At 36.3% G+C, this 15,516-nt stretch overlaps 1 protein-coding gene across 1 annotated transcript; it reads left to right on the plus strand.

The window, feature by feature from the left end:
• The first annotated feature begins 4,240 nt into the window (after window positions 1-4,240).
• LOC117627439 (MOB kinase activator-like 1A) lies at window positions 4,241-14,790 on the plus strand. The gene is made up of 7 exons (XM_034359548.1): window positions 4,241-4,404; window positions 6,424-6,472; window positions 8,515-8,623; window positions 9,024-9,117; window positions 9,956-10,089; window positions 10,191-10,354; window positions 14,311-14,790. Exons 1-7 carry the CDS (start codon window positions 4,382-4,384, stop codon window positions 14,383-14,385), a joined length of 648 nt encoding a protein of 215 aa, XP_034215439.1. The 5' UTR covers window positions 4,241-4,381; the 3' UTR covers window positions 14,386-14,790.
• Window positions 14,791-15,516: the final 726 nt, after the last annotated feature.

Here is a 15,516-nt window from a genome sequence, read left to right on the forward strand (position 1 = left end):
TTGTCACGTTGCGTCAACATATTAGGGGTAATTCAAAACTAACACAACATGTAATACAACAACTTAAAAAGAGGTCATCATTATGTTCTCTGTCACGTTTCAGCATGGATCTTCACTTGGTTTAACCAACACAACCCCCAAAACTTTATCCCTTGCCAACTATATCTACGCCCCAAATGTCAACTTATATGACCAATTCAACAGGCACCAAACATATGAATACAACAAAAATGCTCATTACAAAACCATTCGTTTTGTTACTACGCCTATGCCTAATCATTAATAATAAGAAAATGTATTACTTATGCTTCCATATGTTGTAATGGACATACTGAAGTAACACTTCAATTCAAAATACCCTAAACCCTTTAATTTAGTCACAACATGTTTAAACCTTAATGTTTACCAAATTTGAAAATATGTAGGGATTTAAATTGTGCACCTTTGGTTTCACGGCGATCCTGGGGTTGTAACAGAGCCAAACTCGTTTGCTATTTGTTTGACATACGTCGGAGAGAAAGAAGTGTATCACCCAATTTGGGGACTGCGGACGCCGCCCAAATCAGTTTCGGAGCAACATAATGAATTGGGGCACTAACACAACATTGGTGGTAATGAGTTAAATATTTAAAAGAGGGGCATACAAGCAAATATGTGATAGTTTATGATTATTTGGGAATGAGATTTCCAAAGGGTCCATTATAGAATAAGTGATCTACAAAAGGTCCATTTTAGCACAATCCCCTTTTATCTTTGCTTTTCTTATTAATTTGAATTTGCAAGATTTTTAAATAATTTTCTAGGGAGTTACTTCAGTTACCACCAAATCAATGAGATCAATTCAATACGATTTGTAACAGCTTTCAGTTATAAGATTAATTTGTAATTTACTTTGTAATTAGTATAGGACTGTTACATTAGACATCCTTGTATAAATATTATATTCTTGTATCCTTCATAAATCTATAAAAATAAACCTTTTCTACATGGTATTAGAGTGATGCCCTTAATATGATCTTTGCTGTCCTTTTTGTTAATATTACCTTTTATCCTTGGGGTTATATTATTTGTGACTTACATTCCGGTAAAATTCTTTTTCAAGGCCAATGTAAGTATGGTCTTTATCATGTCTTGCCGTCTTCTTCTTCATTCCTTGGCTCCAAGAAAGCTTTCATCTTCATTGTCGGCCCAGCCTCCATTTGGCATCGTTGTCTTGGACATCCCTCTAATTGTGTTCTTGGCAATCTAGTTTCTCGATCCTTGTTAGGATCTCATTTTTCTTTGCGAACTTGCTAAATTTACTCGTCTTTCCTTTGTGTCTCATGATCATTGGTCTACTGCTCCATTTGATTTAATACATTCTGATGTTTGGATGTCCCATACTGTATCTATCTCTGGCTTCCGATATTGTGTTATTTTTATGGATGATTATACTCGTTACACATTACTTTTTCCCATGTGCCATAAATTACTTTTTCCCATGTGCCATAAATTCGAAGTTTTCCCTCATTTCTCTAACTTTGTGACTTATTTGCAAACTCAATTTTCATCATTTGTTAAATAGTTCCAAAGTGATGGTGGCAAAGAATTTGATGTTCAAGCATTTTTGTGCACATAAAGGCATTTTGCATAAGTTCTCTCGCTCTGGCATCCTCAAACCCAACCCAAAATTTCAGTCTAACTTCTCTTCTCACTATCTAATTCCACATGCTCTCATGGCCACGGTTGAGTCTGAGATTGAACCTACTTGTTACACACAAGCGTCCAAGTCTCCCTACTGGCGGCATGCCATTTTAGACTGGTTCAATGCTCTTCTTCACCAATGAACATGGTCTCTTGTCCCCTCTTCTTCCCATCAAAACACAGTCGGCTGCAAATGGGTATTCAAGATCAAACGACGCTCTGATGGATCGATCGAACAATATAATGCACATCTTCTCACCAAAGGGTTTCATCAGCAGTCCGAGATCGATTATTTTGACACATTCAGTCTAGTGGTCAAGCCGACCACTATTCCTACCATTCTAAGCATTGCTATTTCTTGTGGGTGGGGAATACGGCAACTCGACGTTAAAAATGCTTTTCCGCATGGATATCTCTCCGAGGCAGTGTTTATGCAACAACCTCCTGGCTTCGCTGATCCTCTTCAGCCCACTCATGTTTGCAAACTCCATAAGGCAGTATATAGTCTCAAGCAAGCCCCCCTTCTTGGTTTCAGAGGTTTAGTGCTTTTCTACTTCTGGTTGGTTTCATCCAAAGTTGATCTAATTCGTCATTGTTTGTGTATCATGACGGCTTGCATGTCATGATTTTACTCATCTACGTCGATGATATTGTGCTTACGAGTAGTAATCCCTCTCAACTCTCAACTTTTATTCATGCTCTTGGTATTGAATATGAGGTTAAAGATCTTCGCAGGCTTAATTACTTTCTTGGCATCAAAGTCTCACATCTCAAAGGTTCTGTTCACCTTACACAAAATAAATATACACTCGATCTTCTCCGGAAAAGTAATCTTTTAGACTATAAACCAGTCTCAACCCCTATGGCTTCCCGGACCTCTACTTCTAGCACTGATGGGTCTCCCATTGCTGATCTAACTCCATATTGCCAACTCATGGGTGCTTTTCAGTATCTCACCATAACTCGCCCTAATATAGCCTACATAGTTCAACTTGTTTCTCATTTCATGAGTTTTCCCAGTTATACACATTCATGATTCTTCTCTACTTATTGCATACTCAGATGCTGATTGGGTAGGGTGTCCAGACACTCGTCGATCAACTACAGGGTATTGTATCTTTTTGGGACCCAATCTCATTTCATGGAGTGCCAAGAAACAACGTACAGTCTCTCGATGCCGAAGCTGAATACCGTGCTCTAGCTTATGCATGTGCTGATACTATTTGGATTCAAGGCCTTTTAAGTGAACTTCGATATCCTCTCCCTTGTCCGGTTATTCTTAATTGTGACAGTCTTTCTACTACTTACATGGCTGCTAATCTAGTCTTCATTCTTGCACAAAACATATTGGTCTTAATTATCATTTTGTTCGCGAATGCATTGCCACGGGAAGTCACCAGGTTCAATTTATTCCCTCTATACACCAACTGGCTGATGTTTTCACCAAAGGTTTACCCACGTTTCGGTTCAATCGTCTTGTTTCCAAACTTGTCACCTCCCTAGAGTTAAGTTTGCGGGGGAGTGTTAGGGAGTTACATCAGTTACCACCAAACCAATGAGTCAATTCAATACGATTTGTAACAACTTTTAGTTATGAGATTAATTTGTAATTTACTTTGTAATCAGTATAGGACTGTTACATTAGACATCCCTATATACATATTGTATTCTTGTATCCTTCATAAATCATTGAAGATAAACCTTTTATATATAATTATTTATCTTTTATAAATTTTAAATTACATTTATTTATTTTTAATTGCACTTAGATAGAATGTTTATAAATTGCAAACTTTATAAATGACAACTAGCCTCTTCGCACGCGCTTTCGCACATGCGAGAGGGATTTTCTAAAAAATTTTAAATTTATTTTAGAATTAAAAAAGATAATGGGTAGTTGTGTTTCATAGAAATAGGATCTATTATCTGATTTTTCTTTTAATTTTAATTTTTTAATATGAAAAAGAGAAAATTTACCATATTATTCTCATTTAATTAATAATTTCAATTCTTAATATTTACATAAACCAATGACATTTTTTGGTATTTTGAATGTTTTATCATTATTTGCCTTTTGCTCTATGTATATAGATGACCAAATCGGCTAAATTTTTGGTCTAGCCAAGTTAAAAATAACTTAACTTGTAAACAGTAGTCTGTGAAAATAATCACTGGATTTGCTGTGAGAGAAATCTGTGAGATAAAGCCATGTTGTTGGTATTGATTTTATGCACAGAAAATGATTGCCACATAATCATTAAACCCAGCGCCTCTTCGAAACTGATTCCTGAATAATCAGAAAATGAAAGCACCTCATTAGCTGCTTTCCTTTATAGCTTTCTCTCACAACAATTTTTAATAATAAGTGATTTTCTCACAGTTTACCAAACGGGTTGGACTTCTCAAAATTTTAAAAAAATTACTTATTACCCCAAATAAGCAATGCCAAACGGACACTAACTTTGGTAAAAAAAATGGGCAAATTTTATTTTTAAAGCGATCAAATTGAATTTTTTCCTATGACCAAAAAGGAGTTTTTCCCAAAAAAAAAAAAAAAAAAAAAACGAAAACAGTTCCCTGTGTTTTTTGTTTTGGTTTACAACAAAAAGTACGGGCCTTTTCTTTTTCAGCTCGATCGCAGCTAAAGAAAGACGAAGGATTGACAACACACAAACCTCTTCCTTCTCTCTCGCGAGCCATGAGTCTCTTCGGTCTGGGCAGGCAAGTATAAACTTTTGATGTGTATATTTCTTTATTATCTTTAAGAATTGAACTTTCTTCTATGCTTGGAAGTTTCCATTTTCTTTCCTTCCTGATCAGTTGATGCCTGATATGTTATACTGGGAGCCCTTTCAGTTGATCTATGAAATTGGTGACTTTTGATAGGTTTGTTTTGCTCTATTTGTGTTGATTAATGGGTTTTTCTCCCCTCCCACAGTTTTATCTTTTGTTATTCAAACACAATGATACTGTAAGTGTTATGTAAATGCAATATTTGGTAGGCGAGGATTAGTGTAAAGAAAGAAACTAAATCGAATGACCATTGATAATTGTCTCGCTCTTTGTTAGTTATTAAATTTTAGTAATAGTGATAAATGATGCCTATTGATGATCAAAAGCTCTTTTCCAGGTTTGGTAGTTCATGAAAATAATAACGGCAAGATTGTTGGTGGTGGATAACATTATAGATGGATAGCAATATGGTAGTTAATGCATGACATGGGTCATTCAGTTGCTTGGAAGTGATTATTTTTAATTTGCATCATTTCTCATAATGATGATTTGGCGTCTGGAACATAACGGATAATAACTATTTACTCAATATGTTGCCGTTCTCTGGTATTAAAATGGGATGAATGTGTAGAATGCAAAGAATGCTGTGGCAGATGGAAGGAAGCTGTTTTTGCCGAGGGGAGGAAGGCTTACTCTACTTTAATACGTTTGAAAAGTTTTCCAAATTATTATCTTTCCCTTTTATAATTCCAATTAAAGTGTAAAAAAGGTTCAAAAAGGTAATGAGGAAATCCTTGCATGAAGGTATTCAGAAAGGAAGCAATGAGCACTTGATTAGTTGGGATGTGATATATAGAATGAAGAAAAGGATGGTTTTGGGGTGGCTAATTTGAGGCGCTACTTGGGAAATTGCTGTGGCTTCATTTGGAAGGGCAGGGAGTATGGCTTACTCTTACTTCATTCTCTTTTGTGTAGTTTGCCAATTGATATCTTTCCGTATTTAGAGTTCTTGCGAAGTGGCAAAGAAGTTAGAAAAGTCAATGAGGAATTTCTTGTGGGAAGGTACTGAGGAAAGGAGAAAGGAAAAAGGAGCATTGGTTTGGTTGAGATGTAATATCTAGAAGGAAAGCAAAGTCTTGTTTAGGGGTGGGTAATTTGGTGATGAAAAATAAGGGGCTACTTGGGAAATGGTTGTGTATGTTTGTTCAAGAGAGGGATCTCCTGTACTGCAATTTTATTTGAAAGGTCAAGGTTCTTGGGGGGATGTAAAATGGGTGAAGTTTTCTGGACATGTGATGTTTTGTCTGTGTTTTGGAATGTGTTGCTTGTAAATAAACAGAAGGATTTTTGACAATTATGGAGCGAAGGGTGTAGACGTTTTGCATGACAATGTTCGATTTGGGTCTTCCTTTTGGGCTTCGGTCTAGGGATGCTCCTTTTTCTACAATATATTTTCAGATTGGATGCGGTGCTGTTTTTGTAGGTGGTAGTTTCTGTAACCATAATGCAATTTTTTGTATTTTTATCGCGTTTAGGTTTGATTTCAGTGGACTCCTTGTCTACCGTAATATGGGATTATACCTGGTTTTAGATTAATATATCTCAAAACAAAAAATCACAATGCTGGTTAGTTTATTGGGACTAAGTAGAGTTAACAGAAGAGTACAAAGCTGTGAGAAGAGGCTAGATTTAGGGTAAATAGTCATGTTATCGTTTATTTAATCTCCTGATAGTTATTACTTTGTAGATAAATAAATCATTAAATTGGGACCTTTTTATATACTGAAAAGCTTAATTGGTGAGGATGTTAAAATTTTAATGAGCTCTCAGAACCAACACCCCATAATTTCAATATGTCACCAACTTTCTAACCCCTCTCTCTGCGCCTCATTTTCCTGTGTGTGCGTGTTGATGTATGCAAGTCCATATTTATTTGCTTCTTTAGAAATTAGTATTTATTTTTAGTCATTATCAATTTTGTAGAACTTAAGTTTACTATTGATGCAGAAACCAGAGGACATTCCGCCCAAAAAAGAGCGCACCCTCAGGGAGCAAGGTTGTTTCCCTTTAATTAACTTGCAATTTTGGTAATCTTTATTTGTGATAGTTTGAGCATGCTAAGAGTTGTATATAATGGGCTTGAACTTTTCAGTGGTGGTGCGCTTGTGTGCCTTTTCATGCCATGTTTTCTGTTTATGTTAGAAATGCAATATCCGGTTCTTAGTAGTGAAATTTGAAATTTAATGTCCATTTTTATTTTAATGTTATATTGACTGCAATAGTTAAAGCACCCTACTTTAGAGGATAATCCTGCTTCTGTGGTTCAGCTTTGAGAATGCTTATGCGGCTGATGTAATTTTACATTAGATTTGCTGAAGATTGGGGAGCTGCTGTCTCAGTGCACCTTTTCTTGTTCTTTTGTTTCAGCTTCCAGCTAATGACTTATTGAGTTATTTATTTTATTCTCTATATCATCTCCACATGTATGTGGGGCCTCTAACTAAGCTTTTTGGAAGACAAACGAAGCATGATTAGGTTCCTAAGCTTGGCGAGCCTAATCTTTGAATTAGAATTTGGTTTCTTTTTTGGTTATGATTCTTGTCCTTTCGACTTTTCTCCACATCAGTAATTTAGCACTGACCAAATGACATGCCAACACCTTTTTATCTTCAGTTAAAAAAACTTGTTTGTTCAATTCCTCGATTAAATTAACCTTAGTGCTTTGACTTGAAATAGGCTGAGTATGTTTGGGCGAACTTTTGGGGATTCAATCGGGCGCAAAAAAACCCATGGGGCCCTTTTTTTTTTTTTTTCCTTTTGTTAACTTTAGCCACCTAACAACATCTCCACCTTCTTCTTGCCGCAACAACAATCATTTCTCAATGTGGGATGCAGGAGGAACAGGAAGAACAACAGGATCGACAAGGACCACAATCCCAAAACCTTTGTTTTTGCATAACCTTGGTGTATTTTCTGAAGTAGGCTTTAAGCTTATCCTCTGAGGGTTTGCAGCAGTAAAAAGCTTGCTGTGATGTGAATCCTTGTGGGTTTTCACTTCCTTTTCACTCTTTATATGAGTGAAAGTTTGGATTTTTTTTGTTCTGGAGTGGTTTTGTTAGATGTTTGAGATCTATGATTTGAAGAGGAAAGGAGGGTTTGCAGCAGACTTTAGATAGAGATTGGGTGAAGTATGTATGTGTAGGCTTTGACAATGGGGGTTGGGACTTGGGAGATGGAAGTGCGCATTTGGACAGATGGCATATGCTGGATTGGTTGTCAGAAATGATTTTGATGTAGGTGGTGGGGTCTGGACGGCTTGGATTAAGTCGTCACTCATCAGTTTTATGTACCATGTGTTTTATATGTACCCATTCATATATGTGTACATTTCTCAACATATGTAAGTTTCATTGAATTTTCTTCTTGTTGTTTTTACCCACATTTATGGATACATTTGTCAATCAAATTCTCTTTTTCTATCCCTCTAATTCCCTGCCTTCCCTCTCTTTATTTACCCATGATTATTTTCTCCCTTAATTTTGTGTATGTATCTATGGGTCTTTTAAGCGTACCCTTCTTCATGTGGGTGCATTTTCTTCCAACATACATAAGTTTTGTCGAGTTTCGTTGTTGTCATTTGAACCCATATTATATGGGTATATTTCGTAAATCTAATTTTCTTCTTTTGTCAATCTGACTTCCTTATTGAGATGCAGCCGTGGATAAATTTTTCCTTGTGTTTAGATACCTATTGGTAGTTTCTCCTAGTGTTTTAAACTATCATACTATCTTAATATATGGATTTAAAATTGTGAGATTTGTACGGTTTGAATCCTGTAGATGTGGGATTTAACTCTGTTAAATGCTATTGGGGACAATTTTGGGATGAGAAAAATAAAACTTGGTAAGATGTGTAAAAAACTGGATTTGCATCAGAAAAGGAGAATCCATAAAGTTATGATTTAAGGATGAGAAATGCAATTTACCGGGACGAAAATCCAAAAATGAAAAGAATGGAAAGAGCTTTTTGGATTTTATTCTACAAATATATAGGTAGAACTGAGGTTCTTCATTAATTTTTGTTCTTGTGCGATGCAGGGGGCTCAGCTTAGAAAGCACATTGATGCTACACTAGGTAGCGGGAACCTAAGAGAAGCAGTAAAACTTCCAACAGGAGAAGATTTGAATGAATGGCTTGCTGTCAACAGTTCTCTCTCTCTCTCTCTCTCTCTCTCTCTCTCTCTCTCTCTCACACACACACACACACACACACACACACACACACACACACACACATCACAAAACGTCGCCTTTCAATTTTTTAGTCTTTTTGGTTCTTTACATGGTTGATACATGATTACGAGTTTTGTTTCTTACGAAAATAGTCGCCTTCACATCTTGTGTCTCTTGCTCTATCTGCCCCCAATTAATAGAATTAAAAAACCAAAAAATTAACACCAAATGGGTTCATTTTCTCCCATCTGTTTTAAGACGAAACAAACAGAGCCAAAACATTTAAGTATCTCTTTCCCCCAATTTCTTATTTAATGTAATCTCTTCTATGGTGATCTATATCTGAAATTTGGTTGTTGCTCTTTTAATTTCAGCTGTGGATTTCTTCAATCAGGTCAATTTGTTATATGGTACTCTCACAGAGTTCTGTACTCCAGAGAATTGTCCTACGATGACTGCAGGCCCCAAGTATGGGAGTATATCTTTTTTATTTATTTAAATTATGTATGTCAGTATATTTGTTACTTTATTGTTCGTTTTTTTTCCTTAAATGATTAGTTTATGGTAATGTTATTGTTTGACCTTTCATTGTTTGAGCTTTTGTACCATTGTGTACTTCAGTGCCTTTCTTAAAGCATATCAATATTAATGAATTCGGATATTTAATGTACAAGATGTTAAATAGTTAATAGTAATGGATTCAGTTTGCTGCAAGCTGTTCGCATAAGGACAGACTATTAATTCAACTATTACTTTGAGTCTCTGGTATTGACATGTTTTTTCTTACAATTAATTAATACTACTAAAAGAGTAAATATTCAATATACTTGTAGATAAGATAGAATGAAATGAAGCTTCACATATCTCTACACCTTTCACCACCCTGCCCCACCATGTCCAACTTCCTCGCTCCCATGGACAACCAACCTACTCCTTCAAACAGTATGTGGAACTTCTTATGCTTCAACTTCCCCTTTTCTGGATTTTCCACCTTTCTCAGCCCCACAAACCCCTGTACTTGCTTCCTACACCATTACAGATAAGAATTCCATTCTGGCTATTCCAGATGTGGATTCTCCAGTAACCAACCGTGCCAACAGTTTTAGAGTTAATTTTCAGTCTCTGTTATATAAAATCATTTTGAGAATTTTTCAGCAAACCACCAGACAATTTCTCTTTTTACCTGATGGATTGGAAAGCTTTATTGATTAACTGAATCTCTGTATGCCTAGTACTACCTTTTGTCTAACCCAGCTTCTTTTGTTAATAATTATTTTTTTGGTTTTTGTTTGTAAACAATCTACAGGTATGAGTATAGATGGGCAGATGGTGTACTAATTAAGAAACCTATAGAGGTCTCGGCTCCAAAATATGTTGAATATCTGATGGACTGGATTGAATCTCAACTTGATGATGAATCCATATTTCCCCAAAAGCTAGGTAGTGTTTATTATTATATTTTCTTTTTAATCATATTGTGCCTTTCATCTGATCATTATAATTCATTGCCCCAATATGTGTCCCCTTCGTTTGTTTTTCAGGCGCACCATTTCCCCCCAATTTCAGGGAGGTTGTGAAGACAATATTCAAAAGACTTTTCCGTGTATATGCCCACATATATCACTCTCATTTCCAGAAAATTGTGAGCCTTAAGGAGGAGGCCCATTTAAACACTTGCTTCAAGCATTTCATACTGTTTACCTGTGTAAGTACCCGCAACAACTTTGCTTTTTCCTTTGTTTTAAAAAAAAAAATATCCTGAAATAGATTTTCGTGTGTTTTCTGATTTTGAATTTTATGGGCCTCCCCTTATGGGGTAATTTGCGTGCCATAAATTTTTGGGATCATGCCTTTCATTGGATTGCCTACTAGGGTGTTAGGACGATTGACAAATTAATAAGGGATTGTTTGTGGGAAGGTAGTGATGAGCGAAGGATCACCTAATAAAGGAGAAATAAAGCTCTGTTATTGTATTCTTCTTTTAGGCGAAACAAAATGTTATTAGTAATAATCATAAAACATGGCACAAAGATTTGATGAACAAGAGGTCCACCAACATTTTAATACAACTCATAAAAAGGAAAACAAATATACTCTTGACTTCATAATCAAAACTCTATAAACTCCCCTACAGAAGCTCCCCAATCTCATAAAATTACAGAAAGTGAAAGATCCCTAAAATCTGGAGACAGTGAAGTCTACAAGGATGCCCTGAATTTTACACAAGAGCTCTCCTCTTCATTGCCACTATGATTCTACAAATTTCTTCTATTTCTCTCCCACCAAATTACCCCCAAAACAGCTACAATTCCAAAAAATTCTTGTCTTCCACCCCCAAAAGACATAACTTTCACGAAGAATGTTCGAGGGTCACAAAATTCTTGTCTTCCTTCCACTCTCAATCAAACATCACCATTTCCATAACCCTTGCACCTCGCAGTGAAGCACGCCTTTTATGTCCCACATGGGAAATGGAAGCATTGCATGAGTAGTTTAAATGATCTTGGGTCTCTCCACCAATTGCCAACTGGTTTGTGTTGGATACTCAAATTCTAACGTTCTGAACTTCATTTCAACTTCTATCCTGTCAATGATGTTAGAGGAATCTTGAAAACTTATCTTGGAAGTAATAACAGGACTCCCATGGTACTGGATGGGAGTTTGTCGTGGAGAATAGCAAAAGAATTGAAGAATAGGAGCCTTAGGTGTTGCCTTTTACTAATATTATCTGTTAGGGTCGAGAGAGATTGGAAATCATCAAGAGAACTCATTGAAACAGAAGCAGGGTAAAGGTCCCCATGACAGATGATGAGATCATCAGAAAAACAAATATGTGCGAGTCTAAGCTTACTACACATCCTCTGGAATTTGAAAGAGGGGTTTAGTGTGGAGATTCTTTTGAAGAATAAGTGAGACAGCCACCTCTTGCTAGGAAAAAAAAAAAAAATCCCGCTAACTCACCATTGACTGTAAGAGAGGACTCATAGGTAATGCAGGCTTGGATCCATTGCATCATGACTGTTAGGAATTATAGCCAGCAATTATAGCCAGCAACAGACGTAGATTGGGATGAGTCATGACTCAAATGATATCCGGAAGAACAGCCTTGATTCCATTAGTGATGAGTTTGGAAATAATTTTATGTAGGGAGTTGCTGGAGGAGATAGGCCTAGATTCACTCACCTTGGAAAGGTTGGGGAGTTTAGGAACAAGGGCACGTTGGTGAAGTTTATTTCCTTGACAAGCTGACTCATACAAAAAGAACTCCGTAACAGTTGATTAACATCTGCACCAATGATACGTCATGCTTTCCTAAGGAAATGACCATTTAAACCATCTGGATCCAAAGCCTTGTTGGGATTCAAAGAAATACGAACTTGAATCTCGTCAAGAGCCACCTCAATACACATAGCATTAGCTTGACTATCTGAAATCGAATTTTTAATAAAGTTTCTGATATGGGAAAGCCTATTTGAAATGAGGTGTTCTTCGTTGCACTTGTAGCTTTTATAGAGAGATAAAGCTTCACTCTTGATATCTTCATACTCTTCCATAATGTTGGCAACAGATATTCCAATGGACGTGATCCTAGAACAATTCCTCTAATTAATGCATCTAAAGAAAACATGATCTCTGAGATTTGTATTCAAGGGGTCCAAGTGCAGCTCATGTTGACGAACCGCAAGGGTTCCTTTAGCTTCCCTAGACGTAACTGAGACATTCCCAACATGGACCTAACTCCTCTTCTGAGTTCAGTTTTATTAGCCTAAGCCTGTAACACACTTGAAATTGCAACTTACCAGCAGCCTGAGAGGTCCAGCATTGAGAAACAGTAGGTAAGAAATCATCCCAATATTCCATGAAACTAAAGAACTTAAAGGGACCCATCCTAGCTCTAGGCATCTGCCCTACCTTCACCAAAGTTGAATTCCAGGAAATGATGAAATCACCAGAAGGATTTGGAAACTTAAAAATGCAGCCCTGTGTACCTCAAGTCTCCAACTCAGCAGGTTGAATACACATAAGGAAATCATCTGTAGCTCGAGTCCTCTTAATTCCACCAGCCACAACCTGCCATCTCCAACAACTTTAAGGTTCCTAAAACAGCCGACGAAATACCATAACTGCCACTAGCTGCTCTTGAAATTCAGTGTATCAGTATAACTAATCTTCTTTTTGTGCTTCATTAAATATCTCTGATTTAGTAGCCATATCTTGGGACATTCTTTGTACGTTCTTATGCTTCCGCTGTTTCTGAAAGCATGTGTAAAGTTTCATACAGTTTGAAATGCCTACTTTTATGAAACTTTGGTACTATGTAATTCCCCAAAAACATAGTAGGAAGCAAGGATGAAAATATCGGCCGTGCAGATAATATCGGGCCTCCAATTTACGGATATTTAGGGGGATATATTGATATCGTTTTAAGTATCGCGAAAAATCGACAAAAAAAGATAGATATTGGCATTAAAACACAGAAGTTTTGAGTAAAGCTTTCATAGACGTTAAGTACAACCCATTAACACACCAAAGGCCTATTATTTTAATTATTATACATAAAACATATGAAATATACAAAAATAGATGTAAAATTTTAAATTAATTAATTGATTTCTGGGCTTATTTTTGCTGATTTTCTAAGTAGTTTTAGGCACAAGGATATTAAGAGTTTGTTTGGGCTGTCCTTCAAAAAACAGGAGTTTGTTTGGGCTCAGCCCAAGGTTAAAGTTAGTATCTAAATATATTAAAGAGTTTCTGAGGCATAATCTTCTTCGTCACTCCTCTGTTTTCCTGTCTTCTTTTTCATTCCAAAACCACCGGACTTGAGTTCAAAATCACCAGATTTAGTTCAAAACCATTCAAAAAAATGGCTCCAGAGGCATAAGCCTCATTCGATTTAGCGTGAAATCATGCATTCACGTATGCCTCGACAATGTGCAAGTATCAGGGAAATATTGGCAATATTGGAAAATATTGAAGATATCGCAAGTATCGGAGATATATCGCCTAAGGGGGGAAGAAATAGACTTACCCCCTGTATTGATGTCGACACCTGAAAATAGTGATATATCGGTGTATCGGCCGATAGGAAGTCATTTCTATTGGACTATGAGTAGTGTGATTGTATTGCCATATTTGATGCTAGTGCGAGTAAGCACAGAGTTACTTCTATTCATCTTTGTCCGGTTGATGAAAATATACGGGGTACTCAAACATTGAAGTCAATTCCTGGTAAAGCAGTACAGATTGTTAGTTGTCCAAAAACATTGCATGGCCCTATTATTATCAGATGTTAACTAGATTTCTTGAATAGGAACATGAACAATCATGAGAGAAGATATTGCTAATGATTAGAATCATGATATTTATGCAAATAAGAAGGGTAGTTCATGAGTGTTGGGTGAAGTGTCTAGATGCAAATATGTAGTATGAAGTATGTCATTGAACCTTTTGCTTTTAAACCCCCTAACCAAAGCAATATGCGGTCAAGTGCATCAAAGAAAAGCTCAGTTATGTCTGAAAACATACAACAACAAAAAAAAAATGCATGAAGTGTTTAAACATTAATTTATCAGCATGAAATCTTACTTGATGTACAAAGTTCTTGCTTGAATGGTAAAGTCGGTTGCTGATCCAACTATACTGTGTTTGTTTTTGCAGGAATTTGGGCTAATTGACAAGAAGGAGCTAGCTCCACTTCAAGAGCTTATAGAATCCATCATTGTTCCTTACTAAACAGGGTTTGGATATCCCATGGGATGCATATTTAAATTAAATAAATTGTACTCATCTTCACAGTATCCAATGTTGTGTGCAATAAATACTTTTTGTGCATATGATGTGCCTTGGATTTGAAATATTTGCTCTCTACTAATTTATATGGGATTTGAAATACTGTGTAAAGCGATTGGGCAGCCCGCGTTCTTTGTATGAGCGGCTAAGCTAATTTGGCTGAAGTGCAATGTGGGTTTATCATATGGAAGTGCAATCAGCCGAAACTTTACCCAGCTGGTTTGTCATATGGAAATGCAATGTGGGTGCTGCATTTGATTTTGTTGGTTTTATGTAAAATAGTAGTAGCTCATTCTCTCAAGTTTGAAACTGGTTTGGAAATAAAATCTAAATTCTATGTTGTTTGAAGCGATATGCGGTTTTAATCAGTTTTGTTTGACTATTGTAAGCAGGTTGTAGGCTACAGAAAAAAAAAGAAATCTCCTAGACTTGCCTTCGGAATTGTAGCATTATATGCAGTTTTAGGGTAATTGAAATTCGCAAGTTATGGTATGAGTCACCTAGGCAGGACTTAGAAAATTTATATGCTTTGTTGCAATTTCCCGTATGAACGGAAACAAAATATTTGAGTAAATTTGCTACTTCAATTAAGATTTTGTTATAACGTGCCATCTATTTTTTTTGGTCGAATAATGTGCCATCTATTCAAAAAAGGCTGTGTGATTTGCATGTCTCTGTTGGAGGATATTTTTTAACGTTCAAAATATTGATACACATGCATTGAAAGGGTATCGTGCACATGCAACTTTTTGAACATTAAAATGAACATGGTTAGTGAAAGGTGATAGATTATAGGGAAATAGCCCTAAATGCCACCTTTTTAATAATTTTTTCTGGAAATATCACTTCTCTTCAATTTTTTTGCAACTATCACCTATAAATATATATTTATTGTCTACTTATTGTACACATCACTTTTCTCTGAAATTTAGTTCTCTCTCTCTCTCTCTCTCTCTCTCTCTCTCTCTCTCTCTCTCTCTCTCACGAAGAAGAAGATCAACAACAACCTACAGAACCCACAGCTTTGCCCTCAAAACCCAGTTCTTCCTCTTCCTCTCTGTTTTCTTCTCTACC

Source organism: Prunus dulcis, chromosome 5, assembly GCF_902201215.1.
Source record: "Prunus dulcis chromosome 5, ALMONDv2, whole genome shotgun sequence".
Classification (NCBI taxonomy): Eukaryota; Viridiplantae; Streptophyta; class Magnoliopsida; order Rosales; family Rosaceae; genus Prunus; species Prunus dulcis.

Excerpts from the sequence above, each read along its gene's own strand:
- LOC117627439 (XM_034359548.1), top strand. The coding sequence starts at position 4,382 with ATGAGTCTCTTCGGTCTGGGCAG. Across the intron at positions 6,473-8,514 it reads GCGCACCCTCAGGGAGCAAG|GGGGCTCAGCTTAGAAAGCA; the intron begins GTTGTTTCCCTT and ends TGTGCGATGCAG. Across the intron at positions 10,090-10,190 it reads CATATTTCCCCAAAAGCTAG|GCGCACCATTTCCCCCCAAT; the intron begins GTAGTGTTTATT and ends TTTGTTTTTCAG.